Here is a 12,882-nt window from a genome sequence, read left to right as displayed (position 1 = left end):
ATCCCATTTGAAAAGTCTCTTTTTTAAAGGCCTGAAAAACAAGCTATCCTACAAATCATTTGTGGGGGGTGGGGGAGGGGGAAGTACGTTAAGGTTTGATGGTTCATATTTTCAGTAAAGGGAAGAACTCAATTTTTCCTTGTTTTGAGAACATGGAAAATGTCTTTTTTTGCCTTGCAATCCTAAGTAATGGGCATTTTTTTGCTCCCATACTAGAGAAAGTTGAAGACATTTAAAAATGTCACATTTAAATGACCATAAGCAGGAACTCAAAGATTCAGCCTTATATCCCCTTGGCCAAAAGTCATCCTTGTGGAAATTTCCTCCACTAAAGGTAGACTTGAACTCACCAAGAACTTGCAGTCTTTAAGAGTTAGCCACCTGAAACTAGAAAAGTTAAATCAATTTTTCCATAGTCACACAGCAAAGTTGTAAAGGTAGATTTTGAACCAAAATATTTCTAACTCAAAAATCTAACATCTGACTACTATGGCAACCTGCTGCAAGGAGATCTTTAGCTTACACAGCTGTTTCCAACACAGAATCTGTTGGAATTCTTGTAGTAGACCGCCAATCTCAACACTGCTTTTTATTGCTTATGTTCTGGTATATAACTGGTCACAAGGCTTTTATCACTTTGTATATATGCCCCCAAAGCTGGGCAGCATGACACAGGATAGAGGGCCAGATCTGAAGCCAAAAAGACCTCTGTTCAAACCTGTGTTCTGCTTCTGTCAACCTGTGTCCCTGAAAACCTGTGTCTAGCTATATGACCACGGAGATTATTTGACCCCTGCAAGCTTCAGTCTTCTCATCATTGAAATGGAGACTGTATGAGCTATAAGAGTATCTTTAGTACAGGGCTGCTACACGCCTCAAAGATAATGTCATAAGACATTTGTGAATTTCAGAGTGTCTTCTGAGTGACAATTATTTTCCAGCATTTTGCATATACTAGGTATTTAATAAATACTTGAATTGAAAGTCACAAAAGTCAGAAAAACACTACCAGAAAGGCACTACCAATCAAATCCCTCTACTCTACAGTCTTAGCAAGGCTTTAACTGTGGAGAGAGGAAAGTAGCTCCAGCTCCCTTCTCAAAACTAAAAACTTCTAAAAACTTTAATGCGTTTTTAATGGTTACTTGTTAACATTCTACTATAATACAATGACTCTGATGAGAGAGATGAAGGTTTCTGTCAGCTCTAAATTCTATGATCCCACAAACAAATGAGGAAAATGGTTTCTGTAGTTATTATCAAGTTAGTAGAAGTGAAACCTCATATAACCCTATGAAGCGATGTAAACAGTGCAGGAAGGTGGCCAAAAAAAAGTAAGGACTGGTTGGGTCCAGCTTCCTACAGGTGGACAATCAAATCCATACCTGAAGCAAGGGAAGAACAAAGGTATTAGAGGGATCAATGTTATATTTAACCACCCTTTCCCAGGAATGGGAAAAACTGGTCTTTGGTCTGAGAAGAAAGAGCCAGCTTCATTAACACTGAAAAACAGCATAAAGGGTTCTCCCACTAAATCCCTGTCAACTGATACCAGAACATTCTCATTCATGGACCAACCAAATTACTGGACTGCAATTCCCCTCTCCCAAAGGGTTGTGAGTCATGGGTAGGATCTATGTACACAGGCTTAAAGTGGCCCTTCTTCATCTCTCAAGTCCAGGCCTGCCACCCCCAAAGTAAAAAGGGAAGAAGTAGCCTAGGCCCCAAAATTAGGTGAGAAGTTGGGGAAGAAGGAAAGAGTGACTTGGAGAACAGTAAACTGAGGCGGCAATATGGTATGATGTAACAGCTCACAGTCATAAAGTACTTTAAGATCTCCAAAGTTCGTTATATACATCATTTCATTTGATCTTTACAAAAATTATATAGGTGTTATAACATCTTTTATAAATGTAAAAACTGAGTATTCACTCCGTGTGGTACAAGAGGTAAGTGGTGTCATTTGAACTCAGATCTTCCCGAATCCACACCTAGCACTCTATCCACGACTTCTTCTAGGAGAATGTTACTGAGTTTGGCAACAGGGCCCCGAGTGTGAATCCTGACTCTGCTCTTTACTGTCTAACAATCTTGCACAAATTGTTTTCCTCCTCTCGGCCTCAGTTTCTTCATGTGCAATAACTACATTGCATCTGCCCTGGATCTCTCTTTAGCATTCAAGTTAAGGCTCTTAGGAGGAAATGAATTCTGTTTGCCTCAGACTAGTTTTATCCAAAGGAACCCAGATGCCTTCTCGACTGGAGAGTTTTTGTCTTTGTCCCTCTGGCCCAAGGTCTCAGGAAAACGTCTTGGGTACATGGAGGGAGGGAAAAGGATAGGGAGTGAGGGGGAGAGAGAGAGAGCGAGAGAGAGAGGGGCAGAGAGACATCCACAACAGAAACGTAATCCCTGGGTTGCCCTGAAGTCAAAATATGATTTCCCTAAAAAAGGAAAAAACAATCCCACCCTAATCTGCTAATCTGAATACTCTTTCTCCTGACCTTTAGCATTTCCAACCAAAAGCTCAAAGTGCTAGTTATTGGCCTTTCCTGAAACAATGAGAAAAATCTCATTTTAGGCCTTTTACAAAGTATACTGAGAAATTCTGCACTCTTACCCTTTCCCCTCCCCCCAAAAAGAACAGCTTAATACTGACCAACTGTCACCCTGGCTGTTTATTTACTAGATCCTGATCTCCAGCTTTTTTCAGTTTGTCTCTGTGGTGTTTTTTCTTGTTGAGATGATTAGGGGGCAACAAGTGAATCTTAGGCCACAAAGGAAAAGGAATAAGGGCAGTAAAAGTGTTTACTGCCCCCTTATCCCCAAGGAACAAATACCACCAAGGAGTTAACTTGAAAACTTGAACCATCAAACACACCTAAGAGAAGTAAACAAACCCTCAGAGGCCAGACATCTCCATATAGTAATCTCTTTATCCTCTTAACTTTCTTTCAATTCCTGAGAGAACTACAAGTTCACCTTCCCCAGCCTTTACCAGCCAAAAGCTCCAAGCCATCCTCTCTTCTCTATTCACACTACTCTATTTGACTCTGTAGGACTATTGGGTAAGTTAAAATCTATTCAATGCCTTTCCCAATCCATCCTCCCACCTTCTGGGAGTAAATCAAGTGCTTTGCAGGACACACTAATATATAATATGTCTTGCTCCATAGTACCTTTATCTATTATTGGCCATATCGATATTATTTGTAACTAATCTAGTGGGGGAGGTGGGATCCTGAAACTCACTGACAAAAACTCACAATAGAGCCAGGAAATAAGAAGCTATTGGCAGATACCAAAAAAGCACTAGAAGTTATGGGAGAGTAGCCTCTTGAATAAAATACATGGGGGACTGTAGTAATAGAGGGTAGTAAAAAACAATCAAATTCAGAGTATAGTGGTGGGAAAATATTGAAGTCAGAAGTTATAGGATCAAAGATTTAGAGCTGTAAATAACCTTAAGGAGAAATGTATAGAAGTAAAGTCATTTATCACCTTCTAAGACAGGTACTTCCATTCTGGGGAACCTCCAGCTGTATAGAGCAGTGGAAAGAGGTCTGCATTTGGAGTCATTTTAAGTCAGAGTACTTAAACTAGAATTCTAGCTCTGCCACTTAATATCAGTGTAATCGTGAGCAAGTGGTTTACCCTCTCTGGAATTAGTAAAATCTCATCTGTAAAATTAGGGGGCAAAACAAGATGGTCCATACATTTCCTTCCACCATTAAATTTAAATTCTATAAAAAACTTTTCAAAAATCTGCTTATTTACTCATTGAAATTTAGTGCTTGAAGGGTCCTTTAGAATAGTATGTGATACATACTTATGTATCATAGGGCTGTGGAATTAGTGCTGAAATTCACTTCACTAAATAGCTTAACATAATAAATAAGTAAATACTTCTTCCAGTTTTTTTATTTTATTTAATCAGCTAGTGAGCCAAATCCAGCCTCCTGCCTGTTTTGGTAAGGCCTACAAGATAAGAGTGGCTTTTTGATATTTTAAAAACTAATAAAACTTTTCTTTAAAATATAAAAACTATTTTTAGTTCAAAAGTCATACAAAAACAGTTTTCTATGTACAGATCATAGTTTGTCTATATGTTATCTCATGAGTATCAATAACAATTGTAAAACCTGCAATCTTAAAAGTGTCACCTCTAGGAACTGAGAGGTTAAGTGATTATGGGAGGTCAGCTCTCCATCCATTCTTTCCCATTGCCTTTCAAATTTTGAATAGATGGACTAAATCTTTCCCCATACACACATAGTGTTTTATATATACATAGATATTGTTATTACAAATTACTTTAAAAGCATTATTGTATTCATAGTCATTTTTAGCATTATACAATTTCTCAAACAGATATTAATATTACAATTAATATCAGGAAAGGTCTTCAAAATGTTTTACATTAAGGTAGGGTCCTCATTCTGAAAAAGATTGGGAATAACTGTCCTGGCTGTCATCTAATTAAAAATCCTCAATTTACACACACATTAAAAAAAAGGGAATTGAGCCTCAGAGAAAACTGCTCAATGTCACACCATTGAAGTCAAATGCTTAGGTTCCCTGATTCCCAGTCGGAGATTCCTTCCACTATACAAGACTGTCTTCCCTACAATTTATCTGTTTTTAATGATGCATTATTTTTCTTTATTTTCAGAAGTAGGGATTCTCTACCTTTTGGTCATAATTGAAGCATTACTGCCACCTAGTGGTAGTATACTTTAATTGCATGAAAAATTGCCTTTCTTGAGGCGTTTGGTCTGATATTCTCAAATGCTGATCCTGCAAATCTTAAGGTAAAAAGTGCTTGGCAAATGTTTGTTGCCGTCGATGAAGATGAAGCCCTAGAGTATGCTCTCTATCACTCAGCCCTAACCAGGGGTATTGTTTCTTCTACTGCTGCTTTATATTGTTTGAGGCGGAGAATAGCAGAGTTAGGAGCCTAATGGCCCTGCAGCCCAACCTTCTCGGTACCTTGGGAAGAAGTCTGAGGCTTGCCCGAAATCACAGAGCCCATCGGCGGCGGGGGCGGGTTCAACGAAATGGGTAAACTGACACCCAAGGCCAGCGCTCATCTAACTAAAATGAATAATGATGAAGGCTCAGAAATCACAGCATCATGCTAATGGCCTAACATTACCTGATAGCTACTAAATGGTACAAAAAGCACAATTTTCTCCCCACCTCACTTTAAGTACCCGCAGACTGCAGGTCTGTCACTCTTAAACTTGCAACGGCGGCCTTGCTTATTTGGTGCAAAGTCCCGCTCCTGCGGAGGCCGGGGACATCTCGCAGACCCTCCCGAGCTGGCCCCGGAGAGCGGCCCCAGCCATCGACCCTTCTCAGCAGCTTCCACAGCCTGCCCTGGGCCACCCCCGCCACAAGCAGCTGCCCCTGTCAGACAAGGGGAGATGGGCTCAGCTGCCCGCAGAGTTGGGGAGGGGATGCCTTGATTCGGGCAGCCTGGGCAAGAAGATTAAATTCCCATGCCCATGTTCTGAATTCTCTGTGCAGAGGCATGTGAGGAATCCTGAATGGTCACCTTGTTTCCTTAGCAATCACGGTCCCGCCGGGGTATTAAACAGCCAGTGGCCACCATCAATCATCCCAGCCTCCCAGGCTTACTGTAACGATGATGACTGATGATAAACACAGCCCATTCCAGCAGAGTCCCATCTGCTCTTCCAGGGCAGTCTTTTTCTAGACCACTGCTTTAACATTAAGTTCCAGCCCTTTAATATGACAAAGGCCGGTGAAACGCTGGTGCAGAGAAGAGATGTTACAGAGATGGTCAATGAAGACCTTGTTCCACATACTCAAGTTCTGACTGATTAAAGCTGATTCTCTACTGAGAGAACAACCCAACTCCCTTTTATTAAGCAACTTAGCAACAGGCTCTATACTAAGTGCTAAGGAAAGGAAGACAGAAGTTCTTAATCTCAATGAATTTACATTATACTAGAAGTTGGGGTCACTTATAGTAAGTACACATATATTATTTCCTTTAATATATATATATATATTTTCCTTTATTAAAAGGTGTTAGGATTCTTACAAGGTGCTAAATCAGATATCTGACTTAGCACCTTGTAAGAATCCTAACAAAAAGGTAAGGTAAAGAGGGAGAGAGCATTAACAACTGGAGAAGGGAAGTAGAGTTCAAGGAAGACTTCAGAGAAGAAATACACCTGAGTAAAACCTTGAAGGAAAATAAAAATTCTGAGAGATGGGAAGGAGAAAGGATCAGAGCACAGGATGTTGTTGACCCCCCACAATAGCTTGTGAATGGGAAAATCTCACTCCTCAAATAGGGGCCACCAAGGGTGTGATCCCCATGTATTTCAGCATTTTCCTGTAGATTCAAAGCAGAAAATGGACCAAAGAGCTTGATCATTGAGAGAAGATAGAGAACATAGGTTGAGGCTTTATCTTTTATCTTGTGGCAAAAGTTCTAACAGTTCTACTCCTAAGGACATCTCTAAAATAGAACCATGAGCCAAATATCTATTCCCCTACAGTAGCCCACATTCCAAAAATAAGTATCTGTCTAGTCCTTTCCAGACCCACAGAAGACAGCTGGGCTGGGCATTCCTCATGCTCAAGGATCCTGGAAATTGCAGGAGCTAACTTTCTGCCTTCAGAGAGAATTCCATCTAACATCTCAGGAGAGGGCAAAGATTGCTCGTTTGCTTGCTTAATAATACAAGTAGATTGATGCCTTTCAAACTTCTTGGGTATAGATTAATTACTGTACCTGATATTACCCATCACCACCACTACCACCAACATTTGTTTCTGCTACATCCTGCTCATCATAATTATCATTAGGTGCAACATCATAGAGATGATAATGACTATAGGACATACCTTCCACTGCAAAGAGTGAAACCACTGGTCTCTCAGATAGCTGTTTGCAGCCTGCAATGAAAAAACAAAACAATAAATACATTACCATCTGTCTGCAAAATTTTCAGTCCATTTAGCACAATATAATTGGACCTCCTGCCTACCATACTCTATCATGTCCTTTCATCTTACTTTAACCATCTACTGGATTACCTACTTAAATTGGTCATTTCAAAAAAGGGAACCAGAGCTGGGATGGGGGAATTCTGAAAATTAAGAAGTTCATTTTACCAATACTTCTAGTCTCATTAAAATCTTCATGGCAGAGAGGTGACCCTCGGCTCCTGAAAGCTGTGGCAATGAAGCACAAACTCTGGCAGGTTCTTCCATGTTGGAAAGATATGTATCACCATATTGATAGATATCTGATAATGAACTAAAGATCTGTTGTCCAAGAGCCAGCCTAACTAGGATTGGAGAGGCTCATTACCAGGCTGGCTCCACAGTGATCAATTTTTTCCAGCCATAACAACCATAATAAAATCCATCTGCTAAACTGTAGGCAGGGTCAGGGAGGAGGCTGCAATCTGCCTGAGAAGAAGAACTCTCAATGAAAATTACAAATACTCACTGATGAATGGTGTATTTATTTTTATGGACCCTTATGAACTGGGTATTTTAACTCATATTTTGTATATTCAGTTTCTTTATATATTCTAAAATAAATTTATTTAGCCAACCCAGTGGTTCCTCCATCACTGATTAGAAAGCAGATATTATAGGATTAATTTGTTTAGCCTCTTATCCTATTCCCTAGTTATGGAGTCTGAAGTTACATATACACAAATACAGTCTGGGAAGGATGATTTTTAAGTGGATTTAAAAGCCCTTTCAGAATCTGTGCTCTTAGGTGACATATGGAGGCCCGGTACTAGGTAATCAATTCTCCATCAACAGACTAAATGCTATTTTAAGCAGGAAATCTAAGAGGGTGAAAGTCATCTGTGGAAGTTCTTTCTGGCACAGGTGCTGAGGGTTCCTTGCTGAATATCAAACGGAAGGGCAATCTGATTTGGGTATCTGTATAAATGCTGTTATTAGCATTATTAGGAATAGGGCTTTATCCAGGTAAGCCCCATTATTTATGGTTAAACTTGGGTAATACTCAATGAGGAAACAGTTGTGATGCTTCCAAAGATCATAAGCTCCTGTTACCAAAATTGATAAAGACAGCACCAGTGACATCAATCTATTAAGGGCACAGGATATTCTTTTCACAGGTTCACTTCCCTCTAACTTGTCTCTGGAGGTAATATCACTTCGAACCTACTATGTGGCACTGATTCTCAGCAGATATTCTTTCTCATAATGAGGAACAATTTAAGAGAAATTAAGTCCCCATTAGGAAACTCTGGGGATTTCCAATTTAGAAAAATTATATCCTTTGAAAGATTGGCTTCGCTTTGTCCTTCTATTGCAAGAATCTCATTAAAAATATTGTCTACCTTTGCAGCAGAGATGGAGGGCTTCGTGAAAGATGACTTTCTCTCTCTGTCTCTGTCTGTCTCTGTTTCTATCTCTGTCTGTCTCTCCCTGTCTCTCTCTGTCTCTTTCTTTCTCTCCCTTCCTCTCTCCCCCCTCCCCTTCATACACAATCACTATAATAGATTTTAGAAAGAATAAAATCCTCCATTCAAGCCAGACAAAATGAACTTTCTTTGTACAAAGTCAAGATGACCAAAAAGAAATCAATCAAAAAACAAATCTTTACTGAGTTTCTGCTGCTTGCAAGGTCTCAGATTACATTGGGAGTGGGAAGGACCTCTCTCCCCACTTTACCCCTACTGAAGAATGTTTTGTACATGAAAAAAGATACATTCCCCTGCTATAAAGTATTGATGGTTTATCTGGGAAACAGTGATAGAATGTGGAAAATTAAATAACCACCAAGATTTACCAAGCAGCTCAAGACCTAAACACAAAAGATATCACATGAGTCACTATCAAATAGATAACACCAGTAATCTTTTGTTCTAAGCAGTCAATGGGGGAAGAGAACACTTTTAGATAGAAGTGTTAAGGAAGGTTTTACAAAAGAGGCAGAATTGGAACCAGGACTTGAAGCACAAGTATGATTTGCACAGGTAGAGAAAAGGGAGACAGCATCCCAGGTAGGTAGGACAAAGTGAGAAAAACTGGGGAGGGGGGGGGGGGGAGTCAATTTTGAGACAAAAAGTAAATCAGTATGAATCAAAGCATTTAAAATTAAAAGGAACAGGTAGCTTGCATATGATGAACTTAAATATAAGACTGAAGAGAAGCAAAGAGGTCAGTTTACAATCCAGAAAAAAAAAAAAAAATAATGAACTCTTCAGGAAGGGTGGTAATAATGAGAATAACAGAAAAGGATAGATTATGCAAGAGGAATTTTTAGGAATCAAGATTCAATAGAATGCAAGTCTCTTGAGAGCAGAGACTTTTTCATTTTTAGTCACTATATTCCCAGAACCTAGCACAGTACCTCACACAGTTGGCATTTAATATATTTTTGTTGATTCACTGTAGCAACAAGGGCTCTGAGGTTCATCTTGAGGAAATGATGGTTATGTTATTCACAAAAATAAAGAAATTAGGAGCTGGTTTGGGAATAGCTAATGAATTAAAATTTAGACAACACAGAATTTCAGAGTTGAGGGAGATCTCAAAAGTCAATCTGTCTAATCCAAACCTGAACAAGAATACCACTTTAATTTCCCCAATAAGTGGTCCTACAGCTTCCACTTGATGACCTTTCATGAAGGGTAAGCCACTATTACCCTACACAGCTCATTCTAATTTTTGATAGCTTTAATTATTAGAATGATTTTCCTTCCACTGAATTTAAATTAACCTTGCAAGTTAAAACCCACTGCTTCAAATTCTTCCCTCTAGAGCCAAGCAGGACAAGTTAAATTTTTCTTTCACAAGACAATTCTTCAAATATATGAAGATATATCTATCATGTCTTCCTTAAGCCTTTTCTTTTCCTCACTAGCCACTCCATTTTTTCAACTAATTTTCATTATTTCCCAGTATTATTTAATAAGAATAGGACTTTATAAACTTTTAAATATTTTATATATATGTATGTATATATATGGTACTACTAGCTTATTTACTGATAATGAGTTTGCAGTCCACTAAACCATCCTCATCTGTAAGTGCCTAATCTTTTTCATAGGCTCTACTACCTAGGTAGGCCTGCTCCATCTTTCCCTTTACATTTGATTGTTTGAACCCAAAAGAAAGATTTCATACTGATCCCAAATAAATGTCATCTCCTTGGACTCAACTCATTGTTCTATCTAGCCTGTCAAGATCAATTTAGATCTTGGTTCTGTCACTGAACACTTTAGCTATTCCTCCTTCCATTTCAGGATCTTCTGCAAATTAGATAAACATATCAAATGCTTCATGATACAAGTCACTGATAAAATTTTGAAGCTTAAATCTAAGGACAGATTCTTAGATAATTCCAATGGAGATTTTCATCTAAGGTAACATTAATATCTACTCTTTGGTTTAAGATATGTTGACATTGTGGTCTCAGCAAGACATCCAAATGACGATGTCAAGCAGACACTTGGAAGTGAGGGAGAGGAGAGAGAGCTATTTGAGAACAGTCACAAAGAAGGAATTCTTAGAGCTATGGAAATAACTGAGATGGCAATGATATAGTGCAACAATCAATCAATAAACAAACACTTACTGAACCTGTACCATGAGCTAGGTATTGTACCTGAAAAGTAAAAACTGAGGGAGTTCCTGCGCTCAAGAAGCTTCTCTCTTTTGAAAAGAAATTGCTATTTTATGTCACATTTTTTAAAAAGGTTTTATTTCTGAAGTACAGAAGCAGAGTTGGCTTAAATCAAAGTAGACCTAAGTTCTCCTGACACATCCTGGCTATGTCAAGTCACTTAACTACTCTGCACTGCAGAGATTATAAACTGCAGAGAAGGTGCCCATCTGCTTAGGTAGTAATAGTTTCTTTGAACAGCAAAATGAAGATCATAGGTAAAGTATCACTATCCCATTTTTGAAGTAAAGTTTAATTATTGTCTTTAAAAGCTAAGTTTAATTATATTTTCGTCATTGTTCAGCTGTTCAATCATGTCCACTTCTAAGTGACCCCATGGAATTTATCCATGGATTTTCTTGATAAAGATATTGGAATGGTGTTGGAATCCTTACAAACTGCTAACTCATTAGAGTTGATAGATTGTTGATCTGATCTTACAAGAAGATGTTTTGGGCCAGAACCTGAAACAAGGTACTAAGTAGAACTAATTAGTACAATGCTTGTGTTTACACCTTTACTCATCGGAGTTCACAAGTTTGTGAGATTCACAAAGTAAACTTTGTAACTTGGTGAATTCACACCTCCCTTAAAGCTCTTTGGGCCAGAGAGCACTATGGGAGAAAACCCATAATCCCTCTCTCTTGTATCCCACAATTCCTCCCTCTTGTATAAAAGAAACAGACAGAGGCTCTCGGTCAGATTTCATCGGAATGACATGAAGAGTAGAGCTGGCTGGAGGCTGAAGAAAGCAGAGGCAGAGGCTGAAGGACAAAACCTTTGGATTTGGCGACATTCGGAGGGAGCTCTTGGAACCAAGCAGAGAGATAGACCTCTAAGCTAACCGGGCTATATTGGAGATAATAAAAGATCTGAACTTTTATCACTTGGCTGTGTTTTGAGAAGAAAAAGCTCACCACATTTTGACGCCTGAACAGGGACCGACAAAATCCTGATTCCAGGGAAGGCACCCAGAGAGAACTTTTATAATATTTTATAGAAGAACAAGAACCCAATAGAATGGTTTGCCATTTCCTTTTCCAATGTGTTCCTATTTTACAGATGAAGAACTGAGGCATATAGGGTTAGGACTTGTTCAGGATCACATAGCTAATAAGTATCTGCAACCACATTTGAACTCAGATCTTCCTGATGTTCCATCGCCTGTACTATCTAGTTTCTTCTAAATATATTTTAGTTTCTTTCTTTGAAGGATTGAAAATGTCCTTTACAACTAAGAATTAAGCAAATGTTCACCTTTAAAAAAAGAAAAAAAACCACAGCTATGTCCAATAAAACATAAAAAAGACAGAGATTCAATACCCACCAACATTTCATCATTTTAACTGATAAAATTGGGATCAAAGTCCCAATGAAGTTAAAGATACACATATAAGTAGATGAGTAAAAGTAAAATCAGAAGAGCATAACTTGATATAGTTTTTAGATAAATTAGAGACAGAGGATCACTGGATTTGGAGCTGAAAGGGGACTCAATGATCTTCTAATTCAACCCCCTCATTTGAAAGATGAAAAAGGCTCAATTAAGAAGCAACTCTATATAACATCTATACAAAATAATTTGTGGGGAAAAACTCAAAGGGGGGAAGGGATTTGATATATCCAGGGAATTATCCAGGTAAATGCATTCCCTAATATTTTTTCTACTATATTATACTGTTTCCTTATAATAACAACCTCCTTGAGTTCCATACATTGAGACTAAAATACTTGCTATGACAAATGATATTTAATTAGCAATAACTTTGCTTACTTTAAATATTTTGACAAGCTTTTAGAGGGTAATCTGAAAGGACTAGGTCCCTTGAGAGGAGAAAAAGAAAGTTCTCCACAAAAGTGTAATGCTTTTCTTGACAAATTTCCCTATTGTGGGGTGATATCTAAAATAATTCCAGTTATTCATCTTAGAAACTGACCACAAAACCACCCTGGGATCAATCATCTTTTCAAAAGTAACCTATAATGAAAAACCTGGAAAGCTTCAAGGCCTAGTTCAAATCCTGCCTCTTTTGTAAAACCTTCCTTAACACTTCTACCTAAAGTGTTCTCTTCCCCCATTGACTGATTAGAACAAAAGATTACATGAATTGATGCGGAGTAAAGTGAACAGAACCAGAAAAATATTGTACATAGTAACAGCAAGATTATGTGATAACATAATAACTAAA

At 38.4% G+C, this 12,882-nt stretch overlaps 1 protein-coding gene across 3 annotated transcripts in view; it reads right to left on the bottom strand.

Annotated features, from left to right (window-relative positions):
* CMIP (c-Maf inducing protein) overlaps nt 1-12,882 on the bottom strand; it is a 255,413-nt gene that overhangs the window by 82,371 nt on the left and 160,160 nt on the right. For all 3 annotated transcript variants that reach the window (XM_051976177.1, XM_051976176.1, XM_051976178.1), the window contains exon 3: nt 6,880-6,930. In XM_051976177.1, the coding sequence (XP_051832137.1) occupies nt 6,880-6,930 (51 nt within the window). The remainder of the gene's footprint in view (nt 1-6,879; nt 6,931-12,882) is intronic.

Source organism: Antechinus flavipes, chromosome 2 (assembly GCF_016432865.1).
Source record: "Antechinus flavipes isolate AdamAnt ecotype Samford, QLD, Australia chromosome 2, AdamAnt_v2, whole genome shotgun sequence".
Taxonomy (NCBI): Eukaryota; Metazoa; Chordata; class Mammalia; order Dasyuromorphia; family Dasyuridae; genus Antechinus; species Antechinus flavipes.
This window is presented reverse-complemented; position numbering and strand designations above follow the sequence as displayed.